The sequence below is a fragment of the Styela clava genome, chromosome 14 (assembly GCF_964204865.1).
Source record: "Styela clava chromosome 14, kaStyClav1.hap1.2, whole genome shotgun sequence".
Lineage (NCBI taxonomy): Eukaryota > Metazoa > Chordata > Ascidiacea > Stolidobranchia > Styelidae > Styela > Styela clava.
This window is the reverse complement of record NC_135263.1, coordinates 11,733,297-11,746,343: the sequence shown is the minus strand read 5'-3', so window position 1 is coordinate 11,746,343 and position 13,047 is coordinate 11,733,297. Positions and strand designations below refer to the sequence as shown.

Here is a 13,047-nt window from a genome sequence, read left to right as displayed (position 1 = left end):
CCAATGGCCCAACCCTAACGCGACTAAAATATTTCATTGTAAATAGAGACAGTGGAAATATATATTACCGAATTAAAAAAATCAGTATATTTAAAGGGAATTACAGTATAAATATTTCAAACTTCAAAGCATCAATAAATTTTGGTTATGAAATCTCACACTCGGAAATTTTTTTTTTAACAATTTTTGGCAATCAGAAGGTAAGAATGAAAAAAGATAAACAAACCTGTAAAAAATTATAACAAAGAATATGATTTTACACCAAAATTCAATAAACAACATTAATTAAAATATTATTTTTAGCTGAAAGCTTGATATAATTGTTATTATATCGGACATTGTTACAAAAAATGTATATTGAAATGAAGAATTTTTGTAGCAAGAGTTAATGAAGTTAGAATGAACACCAACATAGCAATCACATGAATACAACACCAAAAAGATGGAATATTGCAGAAGGATTACCTATGATATTATGGGAATTTATGGAGCATGATATATTGGAATTTAGCAGGGATATCAAGGCACTTTATGGCAATGCATGAGCAATATTTCTAAAGTCTTTCCAAAAGTGATTTATTTTATGATTTTGAACTTCTATTGATAAAACAATCCAACACATCTTCAAGTTTAAGTTTTCAATACATAAGGATTTGATACTAAAAAAATCGAGTATTATTATATCCAGTAACAACGGACTCGATCGGTAACTTAGAAGTTCGAAGCAAAAGATTTCCGAAAGCAAAAATTTGCGTTAATGAAAGCAAGAACGCATTTCCATTAACATCTGGTTTGGTGTTTATTAATATAAGGTGATTGATTGAAGGCATGAGTAAGATGAAACCACCCAAAGGCATAAAGCGAATTCACACAAAGTACAAAAGCTATTCATTTATAAGCCCGTCTGGATTAAAGCTTTAAATATGGTTTGCCTAACCTGACTTAAAGATATTACATACCATGTTTTGTTTGTTAGTCGGTTTAAAATAGAAATAAAAAAATTCCAATTCTGGGTTAATATGAAAGATTTATTCTGTAGCAAAATCATGTTTAGTGCTAAATTTAATTTGCGAAAGTTCACAAAATCATCATTTACCTTGGACAAAATATGAAAATTTTAATCCCACAAAAAATTTAATCGCTTCATTTTTACTTATATCAAGACCACCTATGGCCACGGATGATGAAACTGAATAATAAATTCTAAAATAATGTTTCAAATTGCGGAATAGCTAATGTATTCCAGAATTGGGTAAAGTTTAACAGAGGGAGTTGATGAAGAGTTTACATAAACAATGCTCAAATTGCTTTTAATTATTTATTGTTTATAAAGTAAGTGTAGTCGTTGTTTTGATACTGCTTTACTTCTTCAATTATTCAAAATTTTCGAATGAAACCATACTAAATTATATCTAAAATCAAGAATGTAAAATAATTTTGAATTGATTCAAATATTTGATTCATTCTTGACATGTATGGCGAACCATGGCCTCTCCTGGTTACCAGTCCATGTCAGTATGGGATTAGTTATTAATCAGTTATGCGATGTCCTTATAGTCTAACCTTTCGACTACCAGACCAGTGGTACGCATCCCTTTTATGGCTTGGGACCCCTTCAGAAGGGTTTTAGCACTCATGTCATAAATCGATGTCATAAAAACACATCAATACCGATATTAAAACTTTTGAAAAAATCTATATATTATATTTCCCATGGGTATTTCGAAACTTTAAAATTCTATAACTGGAAATGTTTTGTAATGAAACAATTTTCCAATAATCGAGTGTTAAAAAAGTTTTTCGTTGCGATATTATTGTACTTATTGGATATCAATATTACTAAATAATATAAGGAGTAATGGAGACTGCAGAACATCAATAAACGACAATTTATATTGATTAGGTGTCAGAGGTCATTCAGAATTATTCTTGAATTGCAAAGACTTAAAGTCAATAAAAGTCAATAAAACTGAGGTCTTATCTACAAATGTGATGAAAATAACATTATACCCTTTCAAGAAATATTGAGTACAAAAAGACCCCAAAACTATGAAATCATAAATTTCTTGATTATTTGTTTAAAAATGAAGAAAATTTATTCCAAACATGACTTCTGTTTGTGTATGATTGTAGTCCGTAATCTAGGACGCTTTGCACAAAAGTTATGTTCTCTCTAGAACATGTTACAAATGACCTGACTTTTTGTTTCTTCTGGGGTGTCGCTTTTAGTCATTTAAAATTGTCTGATTCAGATGTTCAGAATGAAATAAATATGTGAATACATTTGAACTAAATACATTTGTGGTAGAAAATTTTTGAATTTTAGGACATGGTCATTTGAAAAACATTTCGACAAATTTTACAGATAGTGACTCCTTTATTTATCACTGGCTGCCTGTCTCAAGACTTGTTAAGAGTGTAGATGTAACACACACATCGAGCATCCTAAAATTCCTTTCTAAAAATTTCACGACTTTTTTTAGAATCCGTTCCTAAAGAAGTATCACACATTTTCCCAATAAAAAGCAAGCCTATAATTATCTTTAATGCACATAATACCAGTAGCAGTACCACCATACTATATATCAAATCATCTATGACAAATCAATGTTTTAGTGTTTATCCGTATAAATAAAGCAATTATTTATACGTTTCTTCGATAGAAATTTCTTCAAAAGAGAATTTCTTCGTATATTATTATACAAAAAAATATGATTGCGTTACGACATATTATAAGCTTGCAAATGGTATTGCATGCTGCATGCCAAGCTAGTGTTTATTTGTTTTACTCGTTTGACTACTAAATAATATTCCGAATGAAAAAATAAAAATAGTTTGGTATGTTGCAGAATAATGCGCTGTGGTGTTAGATCGCAAATGCCAATGTAACCGTTTTAATTTATTATTAAGAAGCAACCAGAAACCAGTACTTTGCTATTTTTAGTGTTTTGTTAAGCAATTGCCTAAATACTCCATAATAATCTGGTCAAGTACGGTATATAAATGTATCGAAGCAATAACAATATTTGTTAACAAAAATGCATAATAATTTGACAATATATTTCATCAAATACATTGGGGACAGCCAAGTACGAAATATTATCATTATTAACAAAGGTACAATATATATAGAAGTCAGCATTCATATAAAATATAATAGTAATGGTTAATAGCCATAATAGGTTATTAAAGCAGTTAGTACTTACATTGACAGTATTGTTGTCTTCACCTGTATTTTCACCAACAATTCCAACCTGAAATATTCAAGAGATTTCCCATATTTAAAATGTCCTTTATTTTCTTATGCTTATTGGAAACAGAATGCACCTAAGGATCGTTTTGCTGCATGTTGTTGTTGTTAGCTCCGTTGTTATAAAAACTGCAATGTTCCTCAACTTCTAGACCAGTTGACTTACCATAATTTTCAGTGATAGAAGATAGCAGAAGGCTATTACTTTTGGCCACTACTTCTTTGATATTTGACCATTGTGTTTATATATTTAAGCACTGCCCTCGTGTTCTATCACTATTAATAGTGGCACTTACTGTACAGATTTTCGTATTTTTTTTACGTCAAATACTGATGATAAAATTCCAGGTCGACAAAACAGATGGTAAATAAGTCTCTTATTATTTTTATTCTGCGATTTCTTCACTTCAAACAAGGCTCTGCACCAGCAGCCATTGATTTAACTATTTTTCACTTTGATACCTTATTATTTGTAATAATCATGGAACCATCCTGTTGATTGTCGTCAGTGGCCTGTTGTGCACCTCCATTGTCTTGTGGAGTTTTGATGATAACGGTGGTATCTTCCACTCTTACACCGTTAGGCTGTGATTTGGTCTCATTTTCTACAGATACCTGAAAATGATGTTTTTCTTGCAGTTAGGAATGAAATGAATGGGATAAGATTTCTAGGAGAATCCTCATGAATACAAGTCATATTAAAGTTACCATTTCCTGTGCTTTCTGGTCGACTTGATCGATCACATCTCCATTCTGAGATGTGGAGGAGGTTGAACTTTCTCCTGATATTGAAGATGTGTCAGAATCTGGTCTATCAACAATCAGATAGGTTTTGATTCCTTTTGCTGTAATGTATGAAATATGAGTCGTAAAAGATGGTGTATGTATATAATATTTTTTCTTTCTAAAAAAAATTTCAGAAAACAGAACAGGATATCATATATGCCAAACATATTAGGACTATATATCTTTTTTTGTAAATAAGCCAAATGCACAAATTGAATTGAATCCACAAATAAATAATATATGATATTTTCATATGTGATCATATGCAAGTTTTTACACAAATCTTCGTTTAAATTTATAATATGAGCAATTCGGTAATAAGTTGCAATTACTGTTTTATATACAGACTTGCCACGGCCATTGAAATCACAGCAACCTATTAAATCTATATTAGATTAAGTCTTATTCACGCCATCACTCTTAGCCAATGCCATGTGATGTACTAATATTTTTGGAATGGCCGAATGTTTTCAGTTAAGCAATGCCTGCCCTGGGACAGGTGGTTGGCATGGAGCTTGATCCCAGGCCCTTTAAACTGTGATTCCGACACTTTGACCATATGGCGCCCTAAAAAGAGTGACGGATATACACATACCGACAACTTCAGCAGGGGCACGTTCTTCAATTTTTCCATCCTCAATTTCATATAAATCACCGAGACAATCTCTGGTAGATTGTGAAACATGAATTCTGCCAGGAACTCCCCATTGTTCCATATGATTGGCAAAACTAACATCGTTTGACCACACATCAAACTGTCAAAGAGAATTATAGCGTCATATTAACTCATTTCCAAATAGTAAGATTAATTAGATTATAGTATTTATGACCCATTTTGGGCACCAATATGGAGATGACTAATTTTGTTCGCCTACTTCACATCAAGTTGTGTAGAGGGCTGAAACCTATGGGCAGGGGGTATATTCACTTGGCTAACACAGACAGTACCCGAACTCGTAATAGAACTAAAATAAGAAAAATCAAAATAAAATTATGGCCTAATCCTAACCTGGTACACACACTACAGGAGTACCCATTTTTCATCTATATTGATAACTGCAAAAAGTAGCCTACATCAGCTCAAAGTGCAATGACGTTCACTGCTTCCTTAACACGAGAAACAAATGGTTAGTGAGCGCATTCCCAGGTATGACCAAAACCGAATAATCTACTATTCCAAAACATTGCGAAATAAAATCTTCAAACACAAAATATTGAATGTATTCTAAATTAGGACATGTTCAACAAATACATTAGAAGTCAATGCATATCCAATGAATTTGAAAACGGAGACAATGGGGTTCTTTTTGGTCATATCAGATATATCGATTTCTCAAATGCAACTATTCTGAAATATAAGTAAAATTTTTGACTATAACTGTATTCATACGATTCCATTATTCTATCAGTTTCTGACATCCATTCTTTCACTATTATAGTGTTCAAAGTTGAATATAATACAATCAGTTTAAACAAATAATCTGTAGTTTTTAGTTTGTTATAAAACATAACTTTTATTTTACAATCATTAAACACTTTACTAAGTTTAATTTTGTAAAATGAAAAAAATTTGAAAACGTAAATCACGTTCCCAATCAACCAAATTTAGAAGTCAATATCAACAAACTCATTACTAACCTTGAAACGCTTCATTCCAACAATGCCACAGATAACAATTCCAGTATGAATTCCTATCCTCATGTTGACATTAACATCATTATCTGTGCAAAATCGTTTGATTGCATCGATCATACCAAGTCCCATCTCAACACAACATTTTGCATGATCTGGTTTTGGATCGGGACAACCAGCAACGCAATAATAGCAATCACCTAAAACGAACAATCGTAAATATATATGCCTAGCACTGAAATCGAGGTTGTAATACTCCAAATATTTATCAATCAACATAGCCTTCTTTACCTAAGAATTGATAAACACAACGCAGTAACAGATATATATCAAAAGTATTTTAGTTTTTTTTTCACAGGAATTCACAATTACTGGAAAAAGTTAAAAAAATGTGGTCCATAAAAAAACTTCCCTTCAACTTATACAGCATTTGCATCTTTTGATAATCTTTCTCAATTTTATTTAAGGATAAGACATCTATCCATTCAAAGTATCATTGCAACACCCACTATTAAACATCTTGCCAGTGCTCGAGTCACTCAACTCGAAAAGACTCGGATGATCTGTGACTGACGACTCAGGTTTAGGGACTGGATCTAGCTGCCTACAGGTCTTCATCCAGGTCTCTTGTAGAATGATATAAATTTCCCGCAAGCACAAACATATTTTATATACTGGCAGTGCAAGGAAGGCTTTTAATGTTCTCAAAAAATAAATTTTGCTCAAATCGACTTGTAGTACCTTTGAAGACTTTACAAGGCAAACTAATTAAACTTGTGAAGTGACTAAAACCTCCAAAGATTGTTGTTAAAAACAAAATCTTACAAATCCTCCTTGTGAATTACCTAATGTGCTGATCTTCTCACACTCAGTTTTCAAACACAAAGCATCGAATCTTCCGAACAAATCGTTGAGTAGATAAACTAAGGTAGCAGCACTCTTGTTTGCACTCATTTTTGTAAATCCAACGATATCAGCATACAAGATAGAAACATTTTCCATCCTAAGAAAAAAAATGACAAAAATTTCAAAGATGACATAACTTCAGTGGTAGATGAAAAGAGTAGGCTAGTAGTGAAATATCTTACAGACAAGTAGCCTAACTAGAAAAACTTGATGCAATACCTCAAATGACTAGATCTCCGCAAAGCTTCAAAACTAGATTTTCATTATTTACTGAGCAATGTAATAGACACGTAGTGTTTTTGAGGTGTTCTATTACAATACCATTTGTCTATAGCAAACTTTGGGTTCCCAAAGTTGATTAATCGGGGGCTAAAATTAGAAGTGAAAGGATATTTGCGGGCCGGGAGAGTGGAGCGCCCGCAAGGGCCGGTCGCCTATTGACACTATTTGGGAAGCTTGCTCATACAAGGAAAGGTCCACCACATGAAAAGCAATTTCGGTGTCCCCTTTCGTAAAAAAGGCTGATGTGAATAATTGTTTTTTAGCAGAGATCACAATTTTAAGGGGCTCACAACTTTCATGGGAATCATAAAAAGCGGTCAGAGGTATACAAAAATTTGGGAATCATTGCTATATACCCTACTTCATTGTTTATTAAATCCCTTACCTTTCGACATACAATGGCCTGAATTTTCCTTCTTCCTTGGCAGTCGTAACGAACATCTCTCTTCCTCCTTTTCCCTCCATCAGTTTATCTGACACACTAGGTGGCATGATAGAGTCGATCATGACTTTCTTGAAATTTTGTTCAACTTCGATAGATTGATTCGACTTGATAATTTGACCAACCTGAATAAAAATTACAATTTGAAATCTTAAGCTTCAAAGCGTGAAAGGCATTGAGTCTGCTAGTGCGATGGTTTTCATCTATGATTACCCTAAGTCAGAGCACAATTAATAAGCAAGCAATATAAGCACCATACTGTAAACAGAGTTCTGCATTTACATGACAATCTGAACTCACAGTCCATACCAAAAAATTTGCTTATGTTGTTGTATATTTTTATTATTACTGCAATGCTCACTTTTTCAAGTTGACGAAATATTAAATCTCTCTCTCTCTGGTAAAAAATACCACTATGATTTCCAAGAAATTTTTTGAAACTTGGTAAAGTTATACCATAATGTACAACTAACAGTTTATGACCGATAACTTTAATTTAAATTTAAATAAAGACTTTATGTATATATAGTTAAAAAAAAAGTTTATGGATAAAGTTTATGCATACTTCACAAAAAACAGAACCTGCATCATTATGAACATATTCTAGAAGAAACATAACTTATGTGTAAATCTTACTAGATTACTGAAACCGTCTGTAAATCATACACAACCTGAAGCTCAAGTGTTGAATAAAATCCTTCATTTTCATAAAAGTAATCAAGAAATATAAAGGTTCAGAATTTATTTTTTTTGGGAGGGTCACCCTGTACAATATTCAATAATAGAAGTAAATATTATTATTTGATAACCGAAGATAAAAGGGACAATGAGACTGATGATATAATTTTGTGCCATTATAGTATTGCTATTTCAATACATACTTATTTCAAACATTAATGAAAAAAATTTCCACACAGATTAAAAAGAAAATATTCGGATTTCCAAATAGCATCTTAAGTTAGGTTTGAACTTAAGTATGAAATTGAACTTTTGACACATGGATGACCTTTGAAAATACTGGTTTCATGTTACTTAAATTTTTAATGTCATAAATTACATTTTATAATCCTTCCAATAAATGTCGCTACAAGTCACACACAGGTCCACGCTAATGTTAAATTAGAGATAATTACAGGGTAGAGTATCAATTATTTAATATCTCATAATTTTTTTAATTATTAATAAGGACTGAGAAGTTTGAACTAATAATGTGAGAGCATGACAGCATTGATCTGATACCCAATCCAAATGATTGCGTCTAAAAATGGATGCAGGGCATATGGGTTAGAAAGCAGGCCAAATAATACAGAGGATACCGTATGCAAAGCATAACCGGCCTTAGCAATACGATCTGATGTTTTGCTAATATGAGTTGTGCTATATACATGCCCAACATACCGTTTACCAGCTAACAATCATTCCCTATTCAGGCACAAAAATTTGGAAATTTAAGTCGAAAATACAATCTTCAAATTAGGGTCAAATAGTCAGTACTGTACAGATATGAAAAAATCTTAGTAAACTAGGGTTGAGAAAATGGCCTTGTTGAAAGTTCACAAGACAACAATGTAGAAATTAACATTATAAACAATGGACACCCCAACTTGACATAATCATTGGGGACTTAAAAAATAAGCAAATATTCAAATCAATTCGAAGTTATTTATATTCAATATTTCAAATTATTCATTGTGTGAATAATTTAGAGTAGTGCTTGAGCAATTGGAAGTCTTGCAATATGACCCGAAAGGCCTCCATTTATTTCTCGACAACTGTGAATATTGAAAATTATTCATATCAATGTTTACCTACATATTTCATGGATTTCAATCATTAAATATACACATCCACTTCTTTGCTGAACATGACCAAAATTTGAGATATATTTCATAATCAAAAAAAATTATTTTATTAAGGTAGATAGATCATTCCCAATTTGGCCATTCCTGTTAATTTTTATTTTTTAACCAATATCCTGACCAAATATCATCTTTTAACCAAATTACCACTTGGTAAATAAATTACATTAAAATAAAAAGGTTGTTTTGATTATAATGTCACAACACATAATAATGACTAAACTGACTTCAATAATGTGGGAGTGATATCTGTTTTGATATTTTCACCTCCGGAAATGAAATTCTGTGGGAAATTGTCTGCTAATTTGGTTAGCATATTAAATAGAATGGAAGTGGTGATATCTTTAAATTGTCCTTCACAAAATGAATTCAGATTGCTGAGAAAAGCAATAAAATAAAGTAATTTGCATATAATCTCCATTCTTGTGTCGAATGACAAGTGCTTTTTCATCATATTGACACCAATAGCTTCAATTCTGGCATCAATCGGCATTGGCATTTATTCATATTGGCATTTCAATTACAAAAATGTTCATCTCTACTATTATGCTATACTAAATTCCATTTTTATCAATTCAATATGGTATATTTATGCAAATTTCTTCAATGAACATACAGTAATCCAATTTCCAATATATTTAATATTCCATATTCAAAAATATTACTTCAAGTTGTATTCAGATTTCAGAAAGTAAATTATTTAATTTTGGTCATCCCTGACAGTATAATTCAGGCAAAATATAACTAGAACATTATATAAGATGGCCATAGATTCTTAAAAAAATTTTAAATTGCAAGGGAATTTATCGATACCATATATTGTTTTGGACCTCACATTTGTGTTAAATGAAGTAAAAATTAAACAATTACTGATTAAAAAACAAAAAACCTGGTTAAGATATATTCAGTACAAAATTGAAATTGTAAAGGGACTTCATGGACATCCAATACCAAACAAAATTTCAAACTTGTTTAAATATTTAAACATACCCAACACAGAGAACAGCGACCTGAATCCAGGAATGAGTTCATCTAAGTGTTGGCTAGACATTATTAAAAATTCATTTATATACCATGATGCATAATATGATACATCAGGGTAAAGGAAGTAGCTAAATATAGAAGCATAGTCACAGGTTACATATATTAATTTGCAAAGAGTTATAACAAAGGCTAACAATGGAACATCACATCACAGCAACTGGTGTATTGAAATTATGCAACAGTAATTGAAATTTCATAAGTGGATTTTATGGCATAAGTCAATTTTGAATCTTCATTCAAGGTACGAATCTCATTTTAAACGTCTTAGGATAAGGATGAGATTTTCATATTTATATCGGCAAAGAAAAAAGCCGATAAAACAGACCAATCATATAGCGAACCACGACCTCTCGTTTGGTTACCAGTCCATGTCTGGTATGGGAATAGTTATTTATCAGTTATTCCTTTCAGATGCATGGACTTGATGGTGGAGGAAGATGAAATTATCCAGCAGTCACCGAAACCACCCTACAGCGGTAAGGGATCCAGCAATTTTCACACACTTTATTATTTCCTTTATTCCCAGAGATCAGTCACCTTTACTTTTGATTGAAAATGCATGGCCTTATTTTTAGTAAATATTTGCAAAAAAAAAAGGTCAAAATATAGTACAGAGTTCACATACGGTAATTCAAGTAAAACAAATTGGAATTATAATGCAAAAGAGTGCTTTGAGTAAGAGGAAGTCGTTAATATAAGTTCATGGAGTTCTGATTCATAAAATTCATCTATGAATCATACTTGGCAAAAAGAAAATATCATACTGCAATATCAGGAAGTTAAATTTTCACAAATTAATGATAAAGTCAGTGGTGTATACAGTACAAAGTATAAAACTAAAAATAGACTGAACCTACATAACTACAGGCCATAAGAGGAAGGACTATTTGAATACATTTCTAATTTGGGTATATTTATAATAGATGATAATATTTATGAATATTTTTATATTTGCAAATTTGTTATCTTGAATATTTGACATCTGACAGTTAGACAAAAGAAGCTTAGTTTTAATTTTTACATTGTTTTACTCAAATATTCGGAATGACCATTTTTATGGATATGCATTGTAAAATTTCTGTTGAAGATAACTTAACGGTAATTGAAATATAATTCTTTCATATTCACATATATTATTACAGAATATATTCAGAATAGTATATTATTAAAATTGGACAAATTTCAGAGTACTGTACAATTAAAATTCTATAACCTAAATATTTAAATTTAATTTTTTTTTAATATAATGTTGAATTCTGTTGACAGATTTGCTTTGGGAATCAGTTGACAAAAAGAAATATAAAAATAACAGTGTGTTCATGAAGTCGGTCACAAATTCAATTTTGTTATGAAGTCAGATTTTAATATATCTTTACCAGGTTTGTTTTGATGCAATCAGTTTTTGTTTTCTTCATTTTTTACTTCATTTAATACATATTAATTAAGGTCCCCATTCCACGAACAATATATGGTATTAATAAATTGCATTTACAGTCAAAAAAATTTCAAGCCAATTTAAACAATCTGTATATTGCAGCAATAAACTTATGGATGTGTGCAAAATGCATTTTACTTCGTTTACCGTAATTCAACAATATAAGATATATATGAGTAATGATTTAAATTTAACAATTCCATCATAACAATGTCATTTATGTAGTTTTCATTATATTTGGTCGAATCTAATTTTAACACTAAGACATAACACAGAAGTCTAAAATTTAACACTACTTGAATATTTTAATACTTTATTGCTGCAAGCTATTCAGCCCATTGCACAACAAATTGAAAATAATCATTGTTTACAGCAAGCGCAGACAGCAGTGAATCTAAATTTAGAAACACTATATATATAAGCACCAATATATAAAGCCGAATTCATGCCAAATCCTATTAAGTCCAATGGGATTGACTAGCAATAAACAGTACACGGGAGTATCTTAATTTTCTTATATAGCAAGCTTGTGGTTTTATTTCCATTGTATTTGAGACTATTTTTGGAAAAGCTGGCTGTTAAAGCATTGCACTACAGATAACACCACAACACAAAATTACAAACTACCAAGCTTGGTTCATAGATTAAACAACCATGAACTCCTTCTTAATTTCTACGATCCAAGCCTGACAGAAGTGTATTAGAAATAAATTATAGGTAGTGGGAAACTAAAACAACACTGTAATACAGATAACACAGACTAAAATAAACTGTTATCAACAGAGAGTGTCAGAGGATCTCACCACAAGTGAGATTACATGGAAATGTAATATTATCCATTTAAGTTCATTAACGCTGTAGGACGCTTGCAAGCGGACACGCCCTCAGCGAAGAAAAGATATTAATGGTTAAGAAAAGGGATCATTTTATGCATATGGTTCCAATCACAATTAGAATGCACTCCTCGTGGAAGAATATTTGGCTGGCATATGAACAGCAGGTTTGATGTTTCATGCCATCTCATAAGGTAAAGTACATAAATCAAAAAAAAAGTGAAAAAGTTCTATTCAAAAAAGCCTATAATTGCAATATGTATCCTAAAAATGCTTAAAAAACTTGGAAATTGACTCGTGTGAAATACAAAAATTGACAGAAGACTATTTAAATTAACCAGTTTTTACACCATGTTCAAAATCCGTGACAAGTAATCTTATTTATGAACTTTAGACAATTGGAAATAATGCTTTTTTTCAAAACATTTTCACTTATAAATCATTATTAATATTACACTTTACAATGTAAAATCATGGATCTGGGATGGACAGATAAGTAGGCTGGCATATGACTGTACAACACAACATAAAATAGATCCCTTTTGAATATTCAACATCTAATCTTATGTGTGTGAATA

General features: G+C 31.2%; 2 protein-coding genes across 3 annotated transcripts in view; one reads left to right on the top strand and one right to left on the bottom strand.

Annotated features, from left to right (window-relative positions):
- LOC120340978 (transmembrane protein 131-like) overlaps positions 1-5,631 on the top strand; it is a 142,063-nt gene extending 136,432 nt beyond the window's left edge. Inside the window, exon 40 of the mRNA XM_078119664.1 lies at positions 5,622-5,631. The gene's annotated coding sequence lies outside the window, so the exon portion shown is untranslated. The remainder of the gene's footprint in view (positions 1-5,621) is intronic.
- The window catches only part of LOC120340982 (adenylate cyclase type 9-like), a 46,841-nt gene that overhangs the window by 16,730 nt on the left and 17,064 nt on the right, over positions 1-13,047 (bottom strand). For both annotated transcript variants that reach the window (XM_039409389.2, XM_039409390.2), the window contains exons 6-12: positions 7,242-7,423; positions 6,514-6,671; positions 5,675-5,868; positions 4,632-4,791; positions 3,959-4,095; positions 3,713-3,865; positions 3,207-3,254 (exon numbers count right to left, since the gene is read on the bottom strand). In XM_039409389.2, coding sequence (XP_039265323.2) covers positions 3,207-3,254; positions 3,713-3,865; positions 3,959-4,095; positions 4,632-4,791; positions 5,675-5,868; positions 6,514-6,671; positions 7,242-7,423 — 1,032 coding nt within the window. The remainder of the gene's footprint in view (positions 1-3,206; positions 3,255-3,712; positions 3,866-3,958; positions 4,096-4,631; positions 4,792-5,674; positions 5,869-6,513; positions 6,672-7,241; positions 7,424-13,047) is intronic.